The sequence below is a fragment of the Salarias fasciatus genome, chromosome 1, assembly GCF_902148845.1.
Source record: "Salarias fasciatus chromosome 1, fSalaFa1.1, whole genome shotgun sequence".
Lineage (NCBI taxonomy): Eukaryota > Metazoa > Chordata > Actinopteri > Blenniiformes > Blenniidae > Salarias > Salarias fasciatus.
Genome location: NC_043745.1, coordinates 25,661,593 through 25,679,478, shown reverse-complemented (window position 1 = coordinate 25,679,478; position 17,886 = coordinate 25,661,593). Strand labels below are relative to the sequence as shown.

General features: G+C 43.6%; 1 protein-coding gene across 1 annotated transcript; it reads left to right on the top strand.

Annotated features, from left to right (window-relative positions):
* On the top strand, positions 1-13,343 carry slc22a31 (solute carrier family 22 member 31). Its single transcript, XM_030090794.1, has 9 exons — positions 1-432; positions 4,229-4,332; positions 4,426-4,580; positions 9,239-9,407; positions 10,368-10,513; positions 11,217-11,325; positions 11,671-11,885; positions 11,964-12,075; positions 12,330-13,343. The coding sequence occupies exons 1-9, from the start codon at positions 1-3 to the stop codon at positions 12,772-12,774; spliced, it is 1,887 nt and encodes a 628-aa protein (XP_029946654.1). The 3' UTR covers positions 12,775-13,343.
* Positions 13,344-17,886: the final 4,543 nt, after the last annotated feature.

Genomic DNA, 17,886 nt, shown 5'->3' with positions numbered 1-17,886 from the left:
ATGTCAAGCGGACCATCCGCGTCCACCGCCTCGCGCCTCCACATGGACTACGAGGCCAAGGTCTTCCCCCACACCGGCGGCTACGGCCGCTACAACCGGGTCGTGGTGGTGTTCAGCTGGTTCCCGAACTTCGCCGTCATGCTGAATCTCTACTGCGACGTCTTCTACACCCTCATCCCGGAGTCGTACCACTGCAAGCCGGATCCCGAGCTGCTGCCCGCCTCCTTCCTCCTCAGCAACTTCTCCGGACAGGGCTACCTGAACCTGACCATCCCGCGGGTGGAGGGCTCCAGGCTGAGCCACTGCGAGCTCTTCAAGTACCCGCACAACTCCTCCGACCTGTCGGAGCGCGCGCCCCGGGAGAGGGTGGCCTGCACGCGCGGCTGGGAGTACATCACCTCCGCGGGGCTGACCAGCAACTTTGTCACCGAGGTGAGACTCACTGAAAGAGGCCTGAATTATAGAAGAAACTCCTCCGGGTGTTGTTTCCGGTGTTGCTGCTGAACCGGGTTGGCTCGTCTCCTCTGGAAGCTGGTCTGCCAGCAGCTCTCAGTCAATATTGACTCTTCTTCAACAGGAGGAGCTCCGACTTTCTGTCACTCTCACTCTCCTGCAGGCTTCTCTATCTCAAACAGATGTTATGCAATTGTTTAAGAAACAGGGGAGCGGTGGTGATTTGCATCCAATTAAAGCTCAGGGTTTCCTGTCAAGTGCAGCCTGGAAGCAAACTGTTTACCTGATTGCATCTTGTTGTGTAACTTGTGTATGTAAAGAGCAGTCTCCTCGCTTTCAGGGTTGTTTCCATCATTCTTGTGCAACTGGAGTCTTCTCGCCCTGCAAATCTTAAAAATAGAGACATTCCTCACGTCCACAGTACATTTCCAATGTAGCGTGATGCATGAAAGCTGTCGGCAGTGTTCCGACAGCGAGGACGGGCCACTGGGAGTCATTACCGCCCTCAGATTATTGTCATGTTTCATGACTTGAAGGAAACAGCAGCGAGGCCTTTTCTCCTTTTCCTTTCCTCTGTGACACTCTGAGCTGTCAGGAAGCTCGAAGCTCCCCTGTTCCTTCCTGAAACCCTGCGACAGCAGCGGCTTCCTCTGTCCGTGACAGCCTCTCAGGGACAATGGGAAAGTTGAATTTGCGGAAAAACTGTTTAGAGTACAATGGCGTTAACGTAGACGTGGGGTAACATGACGGAGTCCTGTAGCTCAGTGGTTTGTGTTGTTCAGATCTGTCGGCGCAACGTTAACCGTCGAAGCAGATGGAAGGCCGAGCGAAGCCTGAGCAAAGCACCAGCTCGCCACAGGACCACCTTAGACACTCACTCACCATCAGGCCAGCTTCAGAAAGTCACTGGAGACTCTACATGTTGCATTAGTCGTCTTATATCACCTTTAACACCATTTAAAACAATAAACAAAGAGAATGCAAGCAGACCGACTGGAGAGGCTGCAGGGTCTGATCAGCTTGTGCTTCTTTCTGCTCCTTTTTGCGCATCTTCAAGTTTTATTTTTCATTGTGTTCTTTATACTCATTTTGTTTTTATCTATTATGTTTGCAGTAAAAGTAAAATCAGTAAATATGCTCAAATATAGGCACAAGTTGACATGCACTAGTTTTTTTTTCCTCCTTGTAGATATTTGAAGTGAACCCAAAGTCAGCAACAAAGCTCCAGATTGAACAGCGTCTCAACAGCAAGGCTCATCGCTCCGTATACTTTAATCTGTTTGAACTAGAGAGTCGTTACTCGGTAAAATTATAGAATAAAGATCGGTGGGAGATAAAAGTGAAAATATAACTTTTAGTTGGCAGAATAAAAGTGAGGGTTCTTGCAGTGAGCTGTGGCTGCTGAGTTTCTCCTGAGGACGGCTGGGCTCAGGCAGCCGTGAGTCAAAACACACAAGGAAGCGTACGAGTGAGACATTCCTGCTCCGCTTCTTTTCATCCACAGAAGATGCTTTTAGGAAGCAGTTTTCATTTCGTCATGTTTAGCTGTTCCCAGCATGCCACAGTGGAATTGTTTGGTGCTTTTGGAGAGTCCTGTCTCTTAAAGTCATCCGAGGAGAGGTGAAGTGATTAATCTACTGACATCAGATGAAGCACATGACTGAAGACCCCCTACAACACCGCTGTTTCATTCATAACCAGAACAGCATAAATTCATTAAAGCTTCACATGATCCATCAATCCAGCCTCTACTAGAAAAGCTTTTTTTATTTCTTTATTTGATGTTGTCTCATTAGAAAGTCGGAAACCTTTTGACTTGTTTTTTTTACCACACCAATAAAAATCCAATCGCATGTTTTGAAAAGTTAATTTTATTAAACTTCTAAATGTTCAGTGTGCGGTTACTAAGAATATGATACCAATTGTAAATTTGGAAAAGAGAGAGGCAATTGTCGGGGGGCACATAAACTGAAACTCCAGAGTGATGATAATCAGCCGGTGTCTCTTTCAGAGTTTTCCTCTCATGACGTTTACCCTGGAAAGTCTCGTTACGGTCCTCTGTCGGAGGAGTTTAAAGTTGTCTGGCTTTGGCTTCACTAGTTGCTGCTGTTGGAGCTTCTGTTTGATTCTGATTGGATTTTGTGGACTTTACGCTCTATCTGATTTGTTTTTGGATGGTTTGGCTCCTTCAAACTGAACTCAGCAGAGGGTATGAGAAGCAGCAGACAGCATGTAGTATTAGCCAGATGTGGAGCTGCTGGCAGCTACTTTGTTGTAATGTAATCACCCTGTCAGCAGGCATCTTAATTCACTTAGGATCAGCGTGGTCTTCATTCCTGCTCCCTCACAGAAATCTCTCTGTTTGTGGCGGGACTGTCCGCCTGCTGTTCTCCCCATGCTGCTCAGCGCCATTATGATAAATGCACGTTGGAGACGATCTGTTCCCGCGGCCTTTTAAGCCCTTTTGATTATCTGAATGTTATTTCATAAAGTAGGGAAGTTATTCACATCTCTATGATTTTTGTATGAATCCGTCTGAACAAACAGATACTTGGGTCACGATGGACAAAGATTTTGGTTTGAATTCCTTGGTCAGTCGTTGGCTTTCAGCTGATATTGGTACTCTGGGTTGGTCGTCCTGTCTGAACAATAACACTGTAGAGAAAAGAAAAACCAGAGCTGTTGTGATCAGCAGTGCTGCTGACTTTGATTTAGTTTTGATTTATTTTGTAATAAACTGTCCAGACTTTTTATTAGAATTTGGATTAAACACCACCAAGTGCATAACAGTGATTTCTTTAGGTTTTTACAAATACGTCACCATATACATACTTTTTTGCCAAAAAATAAGAATGTTTTTGAAATACCAATTCTAAAGATTTTTACAAACACTTACATAGCAGATTCAGGTCTTAAATTGATTTCAAGATTGTATAAAGGTTTCCAAGAGCTAAATAAGTCAAATACAAATTATTTAAAGCAAAAATGGGAAAAGGAAGCAAATGTGCAAATATTGGATGAGATTTGGTTAAATCATTGTGCCTTTCAATGGAAAATTACTAGTTCTAATCTATGGAGATGCTTTGGTTGGAAGAGCCTTTGTAGATACACAAACTGCTCACTTTTCAGGTTCTTCAAGCTGTTGGAGACATTGTGGTGCACATGATGTAAAACAATACCATTTGTTCCGGTCTTGTCCAGTAATACAAACTTTTTGGAAGTTGGTTCAAATAGAGATAAAATCCATATTAAACTTACACTCACTACATTGGGATGAGTTACTATTTGGATGTTTACATTCTACTGATATGCGAAAGGAGACTAGACATCTGTTCGGCATACTGAGTTTGGCAGCTCTAAAAGCAATCACTAAGAAATGGCTAAATTGCGTTTGCCCTGACCTGAATGACTGACATGATGTTATCTATTCAATATTTGTAATGGAACGAATAACATTTCATAAGAAACTCCAGTTGAATAAGTTTAATAAAGTATGGACAAAATGGTTAATGTATGTTTTACCTAAGAGACCTGAATTTGTATGATCTCCTGTATTGTTGTGTACACCTCTGGTTCTTTGTTGTTACTGTTTCTGTTTTAAAAATGTGTGAAATTTTGAAAAAATAAAATTGAAAAAAAAAAAAAGAATTTGGATTAAACACCAACCCGGAAACATTTTCATTGATAAAAACAGCGTCAGTTACTACTCCAGAGAGTCGAGCTCTGCTTTCATCTCTGGATGTGTCTCAGCCAGCGCCTCTCTCTTCTGCCACAGTGGAACCTGGTCTGTGACGACTACTGGAAAATCCCCATGCAGCATATCTGCTTCATGACAGGATGGATTCTGGGATATGTGGTTCTTGGAACGCTGTGTGACTGGTAAGCAGCAGCAGTGACGGTTCAAATGTAAACCATTTTCACTTCATTCGTTGTGTATCTTTGAGGGCTGACCAGACGTTGTGTGTTTCCCAGGTTGGGTCGCCGGCGAGGTTTCCTCCTGTCGCTCAGCCTGTCCAGTCTGCTGGGAGTGGCCGTGTGTTTGTCCAGCAGCGTGGTGATCTTCCTGCTGCTGCGGCTGGCGCAGGGCGCCATGCTGGCCGGGGTGTTTGTGTCCTCGTACATCGCCAGTGAGTATCCGTCTCCTCCTCACACAGACCCCTGCAGCCTTATTGGGCCGTCAGTTTCTACTGGGAGCAAGAAAAGCAACAGTTTCTTATGTATCTTAATGTAGTCAAACAAAAAAATGGAAAATCAAGTAGAAGAATGCAAAGCTGGTTTGCAATTAAAAAAAAAAAACTTGACTACACATAGCTGTCAAGCAACATTTAATTGCTCTGTATTCCTGATCCCTTCCTTCTGTAGCTGAGGAGTGTTTTTGCTGAGGGGTTATAAAGACACATACATTTTCTCTTCCAGAAAATCAAATGTTCTGCGGAGGTTTCATAATGTTAGTGCTGCTTATGTAACGTTAAGGTTACAAACGGCATCCTTGTGATTTGCAGCGCTAATCAAAACGCCGTCATGCTCTTTGAATTGAGTTTTCCTCCTGGGAAAACACCAGAAATCAGACTGAGATTCCGTCTCTGTGTCTTCTGCTCCTGAAAGTCAGGTTCACAAAGTGAAACGAGAGGCAGGTTAGAGAGAAACAGACAATCTGACTCACCTGAAATCATGTTTTCTGGATTGTGAGAAGAAGCTGCGATATTTCTTAAAAACCCAATACATGAGAATGTGCAAACTCCACAAATAAAAGGCCCTCTTATTGAAATAAAATTCCCATATTGTCACCGTAAGGCCGTGGTGATAACCGCTGTATGGTCGTGAATCGCTCACACTCTGCAGTAATTGCTGAACAAACACAACTAAAACCTGTCTGTTCTCTTTATCAAGCACGACATAAGAAAATCCTGCAGTCGCCTCGGAAGCAAGTTAGAAATCCTGACTTATATTCGTGTTGATAATCTTAACTTACCTTCAGGAAAAGCAAACAGCTAATGTCCGATTTCAAACTTGTTCAAGAAATCGGTTTTAATCAGATGAAATGAAGACAAAATGGATGAAAGCCTGGTTTATTTACCGCCTGCTGCAGGTCTTTCCTGTTCTCTGCTGTACTGCGCAGCAGCAGTTTAGGAGGGTCTCTGAATTCCTCTGTGCTTCACACTGGGGAATGTGTGGAGAGCCGCAGCAGCTCTCCGGTGGAGTATTGACGACCCCAGTCAGAGATAAAGTCGGCTCTGACAGGTGCTCCAGGAATGAGCTCCTGCTGGCCCCCATCGCCGCTCGTCTTGGGTTTAAAGTCGGCGTCGTTCTGAAGCGCAGCTGAGTTCATCGAGTTACACAACCCACTCGAACCGGAGAATCCCCCCACCTACGACCCCCACCCTGCGCTCCTGAAAACACAAGCAGGATCAAGGATAAACTCGGCGCAGGAAGCCAGAGCAAACTCGAAATAAGACCACATTCTTTTTCTCAGTGAGAAACAGACGTTAGAAAACCTTATGAGGAAATATTTGCAGAAAAAAAAAGTTGAACCAGTTTTCTACAAAGAAATACATTTAGAAAATGTTTTCAGGAAATCATAAATACATCTTTGAATGACGTGAAGCTTGTTTGTCGTTAGTCGGGTGCCTGAAAGAGAATGTTAGATCTCTTTGTTGTAAAGCTGAAATATGGTTTTGTGGCAAAACAAAATAATTTACTTATTTATAGATAGATAGATAAAGGTGAGAATTTTTTGCTATCCGACTGAAGTAACTGAGGGATTTTGAACCTCAATGAGATTGAAAACAACCAAACAAGAGTTGGAGTAGAATTTAGAATTATATATTTCCTTGAAGTCACTTCATGATCATTTCAAGTTAAATTTGACTTTGAGGTGATCTCCAGCGTTTTCCCAGAATAAACTGAAACAGTCGATAGTTTGAGTGTTGGACTCTGCCACCATCAATAACAGTGAATTGAAAAACATTTAGAGCAAAAATAACATGAAAGGCTGTGTTGTAAGTGGGACTTCAGTCCCTGAGGTGTTTGCTGACAGATGGTATCGTTCAGTGGCTGTGTGTTTCATTCTCAGTTTTTTGTCAATGGGATAATCATGAAACTGCTGCTCGACTGAACTTCTGTCAACATGAAACACTTGTACTGGGGTCGTGTTTCCGACTGTAAACAGAGGAGCTGTTTGGGGATTTCTGCGGCGTGTTGTGAGCTCTGACCGACAGCCGGCAGGTGGTCCGGGGGTTTCTTTCCTCGCGCCTCTGAGTCGTCCTTGTTTATGAGGACAGCTGAGACGGGCATGTGTGTGTCGTCTCTGAGCCGAATGCTCGGCGTCCTTTGCATGATCTCTTCACTCGTTCCATCTCGTCACAGACTGTCTGCGTGCGCCAGTTCATGAAATGGTCTGGAAGGAGCGAGGCGGCGTGACAGCGTGATGGCACGCATTCCGAGGCGATCCCAGCAGTTTTTCTCTCAAGCCCACTCCCACCTTTTCTGTTTTTCATTTGTGGTACAACTCCCACATTCCTGCGAGGCCAGGGCCAGATTGAGTCCAGATTTTCAGATTTCAGGGTGGGATGAGGACCCTGGCTGGTTCTCCTCCTCCTCCTCCTCCTCCTCCTCCTCCTCCTCCTCCTCTTCCTCTGCTGAGGGCAGAAAGCAATAGCAGTACCGGACTGACGACCAGGAAGCGAGCTCCCCGTTTACCCCGCGGCCACTCCCGCCCCGGCAGGACGGAGAATCAGGTCAAAGTTCACCACAAACATGCATACAGCTGGATTCTCTCCTAAACTGATCTTCATCCTACTGGACTCTTGTCAGAGGCTTTTAGGGTTTGTTGCTGAAGCTCCACTCAGTCAGCACTCCATTCGGCGCCTCAAAGCCTCTTCATTCAGAGGTGACGAGGTTCAGATTTGCAGGAGAGCAGTTTTAATTCAACAGCATGTCAATTATTGAGGCCGTAACCCGCAGCAGTGTGTGATATTCAGCTGTTTCTTGCAGTGTCTGCTAAAGATCTCAAAGCATAAAGCAGAACAGAGCAACGCTGCAGAGCTGCTGAATTTAATCTCATTCGATTCAGTTGAACGGCTTTATGGTCATTAGCCAATACATTATGCTATAAGAGAGCTGCTGTTCTGTACAGTATATGTAAATAATACACTGTCCTCATAACAAAAGTAAGCATAAATATTGGACGGTAGCTGATCACACGGAGATCAGAAGATGAGTTAGAAGGAAGTTCATCATGCTTGAATATTAAATCCAGTGGATCTGGGTGTAGAGTGGCTTTTCTCAAGAGACTGTTTAATGAGTTAAAAGTGTATCTGATGTGTGGGCAGTGAATATATACAGGGAGCAGTTTGCTGGGAGACGGTCCAGTCTTTGAGGTGTTTCCCCCTTTTTTAGTTTGATCTCAAACTCAGTGAATATTTAAAGATAAATGCATAAATCAACACAAAAACCAAATAACTTTTCTTTCTTTCTTTTTTTTTTTAAATACTTCTTCACACTAAATGTTCCACCTTTGTGAAGCCTCTTTTTTTAACCTCATAAATATTGTAAATTTGTAAGAGACATGCATTTGTGGGATGAGCAGTTTAGAATTCACTGTGTTCTCCAGATATTTATTTTTCAAAGCGGTGCACTGAGCGGTGAGTGAGCGCCTAAGAGCTGGAGTCTCCACAAATATCTGGAGTAACTCGGCAGATCGGATTGAGTTTAATCGCTCCTTTAACGTCAGACAGGAAGCTGCTCGCTCATGGCGTGTTGGCGTTATGTGAAGATCGCCGCATGTGCAGAGAGAATTTGATGACAGTCTTTTCTGTGGAAAAAAATGTAGTATTTTTTAATTGAGGTTTTCTAAAAAGGTGCATCTGAAAATAGAATTGAATGGAAATGATAGTGTTTTCCTTTCATAACATAAAAAAAAGTTGCAAAGCGTTATTTAGGTTCTGATTGAGACGATTCAGGCCTCTTATTGTAAAAATAGTAAAACCATCTGTCCTTATGTTGTATTTTTTATATTTTGGAATGTTTCTCTGCAGCTAATATTGTGAATAATTTAACATTAAAATGCTTGAAAAGTTTTGTTTCATAGTATAGTTTTTGCAAGTATTATGAAGCTGCACTTGTCAATATCTCCTGAGTATTAAAGGGTCATAAAGCCTTTTGTGTTCTTCAGTAATTTATTGAGAAAGGATTAGATTGTGTTTTCCTGCCTTTTTTTTGTTTTGTTTTACTTATAACAATATCATCCCTTAATTCGACTGCCCAACCAGATAACCAGTAAATCCAGTCCAGGAATGATTTATTTAATAAAAGTTAAACACAACTGAAATGCTTTGTTATGTTACATTTAAAGCTTAAAATTTTACAAAGTTCACGGTATAATTCTGATACTGAACATGTTAAATTCTTGTTGCACAGTTTATATGCGTACTGAATCATAAGCTTTTTCTTGATGTTTACGTTTTCAGGGAAAGATTTCCGTTTGCGGGATTGAGGCGGCCTCATTTCAGATGTTCCATTTCTTTGACTTCTCTTCCTCTTTGTTTGTTGTTGTTGTAATGCAGCCAAGTAGGTCACAAACTGAAGAATATCGTACGCTGTAGACATGTAACGAACACTGGCGCCCTCTGTGTGTTGACTTGACCTTTTGACGACCCCGCAGATGCAGCTCCGGCCTTTATTTTCATGCGTTAAAGACGCGGCGGTCCCGGACAGGAAACACATCAATGGATTTGTTTTGTGTCCGTCGTGTTTTGATGTTATCTGGGTTTCCTCGCCGTCGCAGGGCTGGAGCTGTGCGACCCCCCCCACCGCCTCATGGTCGCCATGGTCAGCGGCTTCTTCGCCGTGTTCGCCGAGCTGCTGTTGCCGGGCGTCGCCGCGCTGTGCCGCGATTGGCCCGTCCTCCAGGCCGTGGCCACCCTGCCCCTGCTGCTGCTGCTCTCCTATTGGTGGTGAGTCACACGTTCGTCCATCATCTTCACGCCGTCTGAACCACTAAGCGACACACATCATGTTTTTAATATTCTATTGAGCCAGTGTGACATTGTTACATGCATGATTCACTTTTGATCTTCATTCAGTCTCATTTCACAGACCTTAAATCAGACTTTAAATCCCAGACTGAGTCACACAGTAAATTGACGGTTAGTGTCTGTTCATTAGTTCCTATGAGGAGATGAAAAAAGTGTTTCAACAACTTAAATGACAACTGTGATTAAAAATTGTGTGTTATGTTTTTCCATATATTTGTTTCAGAGACGCTTTGGTTCATTTTGCCTGGAGTTTGAATATTTTATAGAGCAGGGATGTCCAACATACGGCCCACGGGCCGCAGTCGGCCCAACAGAGGATTCACTGCAAAATGACAAAATAGAAAAAAACGGATACATTTTCAATAAAAAGTGTTGATATTTGTAATGTTTACAGTGAGTCTCTTTTTTTTTTTAATTTTAAGTGGAACAAAGTAATACAAACCTCAGACCAGAAGAGTGCAGTGAAAGCTGGGTTTGGACACCAGGATGTGTTTCTTAATGTAGCTCTATGACTTGTGTGTGTCTGAGATGGAATTTGGTTTTGCATACTTAAATTTGTACATTTATATCAGAATGTTTACAGCTATCGTGAGATTTATTTGAGTGTAATTCATTTATTGTGTGCACTCCGGTTTGTGTATGAGGCCTGTAAATCCTCAACTTGTACATGTTTGTAGTAAAACAACTTAGATGCCGCTGAACCTAAAATCAGTTTTAAAGCTCTGGTTTATGGCTATTTTTAAATCATATGTGCACGGGGGGGAATAAATCAGTTTCTACATGCATTCTCCATTTCTCTCTCACTGTCACTGAAGAGTAAAGTGTTTTACCGTCTCCCGGTGGTGACGGTGTTGTTGTTGTTCTTGTTGTTCTGAGCAGCTGTTCCTCGGTGTTCCCCGAGTCTCCTCGCTGGCTGCTGGCCACAGCTCAGATCCCTCAGGTGAAGAGGAGCCTTCAGGAGTTCTCCAAGAGAAACGCCGTCTGTCTGCAGGACGAGCTCTTCCCGGGTGAAACGCTGCTGTCAGGTACACACACACACACTAAACTGAACTGAACTGAACTGAAACGCTGATTTTTTTTGTGTGGTCTTTTTAAGAGCGAAAACGACCCCTGTCATACAATGTTGTTCATGAAATGCAAAAAGCAGTCAAAAGAATGAACTGCAAATAGCTAAAAATGCCAACAGCTTTGTCTTTCAATTGTTTTTATTGATTGCATTGTTTCCAGAAAGTTGCATAATAATCCAGATGAATGGAGACATATTTTATCAGTTTCATCAAAAGAGCCATTAAAGTCGACATCCATGCCCATTTATTAAGCTGCTGCTTAATTCAAACTCAATTGACTAATTGTTTTAGCTCCAATTGGTTTAGACCATAATTGTCTTGATATATTTGCTGCCCTCAGTCTAACCTCCAAATATGAATAATTTTGTGCTTCGCCGCGTCCTGCTCATTAATCTGAGGGTAATCCGCTCCTCCATCTTGAATAGAGCTGTGTAACTCGATCCAGATCCCGCCGTCGGTTCATTTGAAGTCCGAAATGTGACAAATAAAAGTTCAACTCTGTGAGTTTCTCCCAGATGACCGCTCTGAACGGTCGTGAGCCCTTTCAACTGATCTGTGAATTTGTGAACGGTGCCTCCAGACGCCGTTGATCATTTCTTGTTGGGTGTTTCTTCTTTCACGTGAAAAGTCGACTTCAGTCCCGTGTCTCTTCTGTTCACAGAGGTCGAATCGGTTTACGGAGACGATTGCCGCCCGAGGTACTACTCAGTTCTGGTGCTTCGCCAGACTCGAGTCATTTGGAAGAACTGCCTCATTCTGAGCTTCACTCTGTGAGTTGGTACATAGAGGCTTGATTTGTAGATACAAAGTTTATCACATCCAGAACCTGATATCTAAAGCACTGATCCCGCTTCTTTAATTAAAGGAAAACATATTCTTTTAATCAGTCTCTGCTGATCCTGAGGCGCAGTTTCACAGCTTCGCCACTAAATGTCACTAAATCTCTCTGAATCTCACACTCCTTCGCGTCCTCCAGTGGATGAATTCAGTCTCTCACTCAATGACTTCTATGCGTTGTTGTCACAGACAAATTAAAAAAAAATTGCTAAAGTCTTCAGCTCAGCATCCACACGTTAATCCCGTGTTAATTTCCTGACTCTCTGTCGTCTCTCCAGGTTCATCGGAACGGGCATCCAGTACTGTTTCACCAGAAACCTCCATCGCTACTCCACCAACTTCTACTTCAGCTACTTCCTGCGAGTGACGACGGGAGCGCTGGCCTGCATCTTCATCTGTCTGTCCGTGAATCACTTTGGGCGGCGTGGAATGCTCCTGCTGTCCGCCATCGTCACCGGCCTGTCCTCGCTGCTGCTGCTGGCCCTCACACAGTGTAGGTTCCGCAGCTCACGTTGTTTCAGCTTTCCTCCGCTGCAGGCTCTCTGGTTCAGACGGTTGTTTCTGTGTTCAGACCTTCAGGGCGGCCTGGTGCTGGTGCTCTCCGTGGTGGGGCTGCTCTTCTCTCAGGCGCTCGCCATGCTCAGTGCTTTCTTTGCCAGTGAAGTGATGCCAACTGTGGTTCGGTGAGTGTCTGCTGGTAAATTAACCATTTTCAAGATAACGCAGAGACAGATCCCTTTCTAAAATCCGCCCGAACGCTGGATTAACCTCCCAATGCATATTTCTATCCCACTTATTTGATTTGTGATCTATTTTTATTAAAGATCAGGTAGGAATCACCTGCTCCCGGGCTCCAATTTGATTTCTAAATCACCGAAATGCCTCCTGCTGCCTCCTAGTTTAAATTCTTTCCTTGGTGTCGCCTCTCTCCTTCCAGCGGCGGCTGCCTGGGCCTGGTGCTGGCCTCGGGTTGCGTCGGCATGGCCGCCTCCTCCCTCATGGAGCTCCAGAACAACGGCGGCTACTTCCTCCACCACGTCATCTTCGCCTCCTTCGCCGTCCTCTCCGTCCTCTGCATCATGCTCCTGCCGGAGAGCAAACGCAAGCCGCTCCCGGACTCCGTAAAGGAGGGCGAGAGCCAGCGGCGGCCGCCGCTCTTCCTGTCCCAGCCCGGCAGGGACAACCTGCCTCTGCTGCGCACACGGACTCCCGTTCCGGAGTACAACCCCGACAACTACTCCCGCCTGGTTTCTGCCACCAGGAAGATGCTGACTAAAGACACGTTGCCTTACAGGATTGCCGTGCCGACTCACTCCCCTCTGCTGTCAGACAGCGACACACAAGAACTGGAGTGTGGAACCAAGACGGTGGTTTTATCCTAACCTGTCCCCCTCCTCTTTATCCTCCTCCTCCTGCTCTGTTCAGACCTCTACATGTGACTCTGACAGTTTATTGTAAAACCTCCAGCTGATCCTCGCTCAACTAAAAACTTGACCTCGTCCGGCAGGCGCGCCTTTCCTCACTAGATCTTCTCTCGCAGGAATTCATGTAATGCATTTGAAAAAAGTGTCCTGTTTATGCTCAGGTTTTTTGGTTTTTTTTCCCATCATCCAAACATTGATGAGCTTAATTTCACTCCATACTCTAAATAGCGTGTTTAGTTTATTGTGTGGCACATTCCCTCCCTTGGGCGTCGTTGCAGCTGAAGCCGCACAGCTCATTCAAACCAAGCCGCTGTTGATCAATCACGGGAGCTGCTTTCATCCTTTTGCCCATTTCTGAGCGATGCACGCTCTTTTCATTACATCCCTCCATCTGATTCGTCGGACATGCGCAGGTGCTGAGAGGAGCCTGAATGTCGCAGGAGGCACAGGACTGGATCCAGCTCTTCTTACCGAGCTCATTGCGGAGGCGTCTGGGTGATGCACCATCACTGAATATGACGACGGAGTTTAATCAGGATCTTAAAGCACTTTTATTTTTTTTTTCTTCAGACACTAATGAGATCCATCAATACAAATGTGTCTCTTACTAGTATTGTGTGAATGTTACCAAATTCAGATAACAGGTTATTTTTTAATTAATACAGAAGAAAGCTGTTAAATTTACAGGCTTCTTATCAAAGAACTTTGAGCCACTTTTTGAGTGTTTAACTACTGAAACAGTACAGCACTGGTGATTTTGCAGCTCGGTGGGACCGACTGTACCAAAAGCCATTAGAGACTTTAATATTTATTCTCCCGCAGTGAGGATGGCACGCATGTTGAGGTTTCTTCATCTCCAGTGTGTCACTGCATGGATCTTTGCTCTTGAAAGCTTTGTGTCTCTGATGTGATTTGATTTCAGGTGTTTTCTAAGTGTTTTTTTTTTTTTTTTTCTGGTCTAAAGAGTCACATTATCTCATCAAATCACTTCTTGTGCATGTTGCGACCTCGCTTCAATGTTGTCCTAGTACACTTGGTTCTTTGAACCTCAGATAAATTCCACCAGCGTTGGTAAATTTCTGAGCGAACCTGCTTTCAGCCTTTAATGCAAGTCACTGTTTGGTACTTCACTGTTTTTGAACGAAGGTGCATTTGTACAACAGCTCATCAAAGGAAATACATTTTTATATCAAATATATTTGTTTGTTACTCTTTGCCTTAAATGTGAGAATTGACTTTCAGTCCTGGTTTCTGTGTGAAAATGAACTAAGTATAAGGTGTAAGTTGCAGAGAATTTCTGGTGACTGATGCAAAAGCGGAGCACACTCGCAGATATGTTCTTACGGCTCAGCACAACTGTTGGAAGTTATCAGAATTAAACCAGGTCACAAGGGTTTATTGTGCAGCTCAGATGTGTTACCTCCTATAAACGCTAGGTGGGGCTCCTCTCTTACAAATCTGGACCAACTGAGGCGTTTCTGATGTTCCTGCAGGCAGTTGACACATTGATTGGTACTTCAGATCAGGCCAGCTGACAGCTATGCCTGGGCCCGTGACAAGATAATGTTAGATATTTGACCTATTCATTCCAAATAACTTGTGAATTACATCACTGTAGTGTCTCTTTCAGACACCTCTTTGTTTTAGCTTTAAATATTGTGTGTGTGTGTATATATATATATATATATATATATATATATATATATATATATATATATATATATATATATATATCTGACAGAAATCCAGTATTTGAGCTCAATATCTTCCAGTTCATTTGAGCTATTGACTGAAAATCAGCATTGGCTGGAGTTTTGAAAGAGAGAGGTTTTTCAATCCAACATCAGGAGGTTCCGCCCTATGGCGTCATTTTAGTGCCAAAATTCCGCGCGCAAAAAAATTAAAATCGCGCACAGTTAAACCCCTCTCTGTGCGCTCGCGATGCCTCTCCGCGCGCGCGTGGACTCTTTCTGCGCGCGCGCGGTCACTTTCTACTTGAGCGACATCACTTTCTGTGCGCGCGCGATCTCTTTCTGCGCGCGCGGTGACATGTCTGAGCTGTCTGCTCGCGCGGTGGTGTTGAGTTTTGGCACTCAGGGGGCGGGCTTTGAGTTGACGCCACTCAACCCCCCTCTCCTTTGTGATTGGTTCCTCTAAACGTCTACTGTCTTCCGGTCAGAGCCAATCAGAGGTTAAGTAGGGCGGGTAGTCATCGTTTGGCGGCAGAATTGGAAAATTGAGGAGTAAAATTTACATAGCATAACCTCCATACAGTGATTTGATTACTGTGGAGGAGACCTGGCTGTTTCCTGGGAGGAGAAAGAAGGAATAAAAACGTTTTCATGGAGCCATCAAGGCTATCTGTCTGAAATGTATATGTAAATTATATTTGATTTATATCTGTTAGTGTATATCTGTTATTCATCTAATTATAAATCTGTCTTAGATTTTTTTAATTACATTTAATTTGTATCTGCTAGTGTATATCTGTTATTTATTTAAGTATATGTGTCTTAGATTTATATGTAAATTATCTAATTCATATCTGTTAGTTTATATGTGTTATTTGATTATATCTGTCTTAAAATGATATTTAAACTCTAATTATGTTATTTAGTTTATATCTGTTATTCAATTATACCTATCCTACATTTATGGTTAATTTTTTCTCCTTTTTTTCTGTCTTTTTCCCTCTCTCTCAGATTTCATTTGATTTTATGCCAGGATCAGTGAAGTACTTTTGCTTTTTTTTTTTCCTTTGTTTTGAGCAGGTGATATGTTGATAAGTTTCATAAGTCACAAAAGTAATAGACCCATTTGAAGACAGTAGAAGTTTAGAGCAACCAATCACAAAGGAGAGGGGGTTGAGTGGCGTTAACTCAAAGCCCGCCCCCTGAGTGCCAAAACTCAACACCACCGCGCGAGCAGCTCAGACATGTCACCGCGCGAGCAGAAAGAGCTCGCACGCAAACAAAAAGTGATGTCGCGCGCGTAAAAAGTGACCGCGCGCGCGCGCAGGGAGTGGTTTAACTGTGCGTGATTATGATTTTTTTGCGCGCGGAATTTTGGCACTAAAATGACGCCATACCGCCCTCCCTCTGCTTCCATGAGCGTCCAAGCCACGCCCCTTTAAATGTGAACGCGAATTATCTGTCGGGTGAAAATGAGAGCCTCCGAGTCCTACAACATCCAACACGTTTAGCTGTTTACGGTGGATGTTCAGCAGACCATGGATATATCCGAGGTAAGCGGGGCGGCTGCTGCGGAGCTAACTCACCTCTGCCTGGGCGAGTGCACGTGCTCTCTGGCTGCGTGCACACTTTGACAGCGCAACAAGGCGGAAGCTCGAAATCTATTGGCTGAAGCTAACCGGCGCTTTTTCGGATAACATGGGGGTCTATGAGACGGTGGAGCTCATAAATAAATTTTTATATTGCTTTATGCTAATATTATAGTAAAGTATCGAACCAGACTGACACAGCTCTGTTAAAAAATGATACATACATTGGAAACGAACGGAAACTCCGGACACGAGCTTTAACTTACTTTGTTGTTCAGTTTTGTTTTTTATCAACAGTATTCATGTGTCTTCTATTAATCGTGAATGAGGCGAGTAGTGATCCGTGGCACTTGACGTTAGTTTGTAATCCACTCGGTTTCACTATTACCGTAACGCCCAGAAGCTGTGCGCACCGCTCAACAAGTGTCGGCTCACTTGACTGTGTTTGTAAGAGCGCAGGGAGTGTTGCCAGATCCTCATGGCAGTTTCCAGCCCAAGCACTGCTGAAAACACGCCCATTTTTATAAAAACCAGCCCAATTCGGCCAAACCCATGAGATAGTGCCAAAACATTACACACACAACAGAAAACACTTCCTAAGCATACAAACCTTCAAATAGTGACCATAACGAGGATAAACAACCGTGTAAGACAATGCAAGTAACACCTCTCTGTTGCCACAATAAAATTATTAAACAAAAACAATGCATTTCAAAACCAACAGCTGCCCTCTCTCATGTGCACAGCATGGCTGCTCACATGCACGCACGCACGCACGCCTGCACGCCCACATGCGTGCACACGCACACGCACATCCTAATGAAATTATCTTACTTTCATGAAGAATCGGGCTAAAGTTCAATTTCTTATTTTTTATTACTTTGAACGTTGAACTTGCCAATTAATAGTTAAACCAGTTCTTCCAAAACACCAGCTCCGCTCTGCTACGGGTTTGACACACTTCTCCGCTAGTTAGCTGCTGCGTTCAGGTGACTGGAGCGAGCGACGGAAAACTGAAACTCTTTCCAGCCCAAGGAGTTAAAACCAGCCCAATTTTTACATGCCCGCCCAAGGCGCTTTTTCTCAGCCCAGTGACTTTTAAAGTAGCCCAATTGGGCGGGAACCCGCCCAATCTGGCAACACTGAGCGCCGGCTAGCTTGACCACAGTTGTCTGAGCGGCGTAGCTGCAGCTTGGAGAGAATGAGAGAAACATTGCTCTGGCAGGTTTAATTTTTGAGTTGAGTGTGGCTGTTTACTGTTCTGTTGTTTTATCTTCATCTTCTTGTTCAGTGATGATTGTGTTGCTCTCTGGAGTGAGGGAGGTGTAGCTGACAGTTGCAAAAAAACCCAAACAAAAATTGTCCCGACGCCAAATCAAGTTGCCGACCCCTACCCTGTAATGATAATAATAATAATAATGATAAATAATTGTCAGAACATTTATACCATGGTTGCGATTTGAAATTTAGGCTTGTGAGTCCCACAGCCCTGCTGAGCCTGAATGGAGTCGTGGTGACAATACAGAGAGCAGAGAAGCTCAGAAATTCCTCTTTTGTATCCAACTTCCTTTATTATGTCAAAAAAAATAGTTTAAATTTCTGTCTTTTTTAAAAAGAATTTCACTAATGTTAACATAGAAATTAGCTGATCTTTAAATCAGTCAACAACTGTTAAATACATTTTCCTCTGAGCACAGATATTGCTATACAAAAACACAGGCATTTTATAACAAAGATTCTTATAGATAGATTTTCAGTGATCAGTCAGAGTTGCATAACATCTGCGTCCA

What these genes read in the sequence shown, in the direction of transcription:
- slc22a31 (XM_030090794.1), top strand. Translation starts at nt 1, where the DNA reads ATGTCAAGCGGACCATCCGCGTCCACCGCCTCGCGCCTCCACATGGAC. An exon ending in CTGCTGCTCTCCTATTGGTG is followed by an intron (nt 9,408 to 10,367) that starts GTGAGTCACACG and finishes TGTTCTGAGCAG; the next exon opens with CTGTTCCTCGGTGTTCCCCG. An exon ending in CTCATTCTGAGCTTCACTCT is followed by an intron (nt 11,326 to 11,670) that starts GTGAGTTGGTAC and finishes TCGTCTCTCCAG; the next exon opens with GTTCATCGGAACGGGCATCC.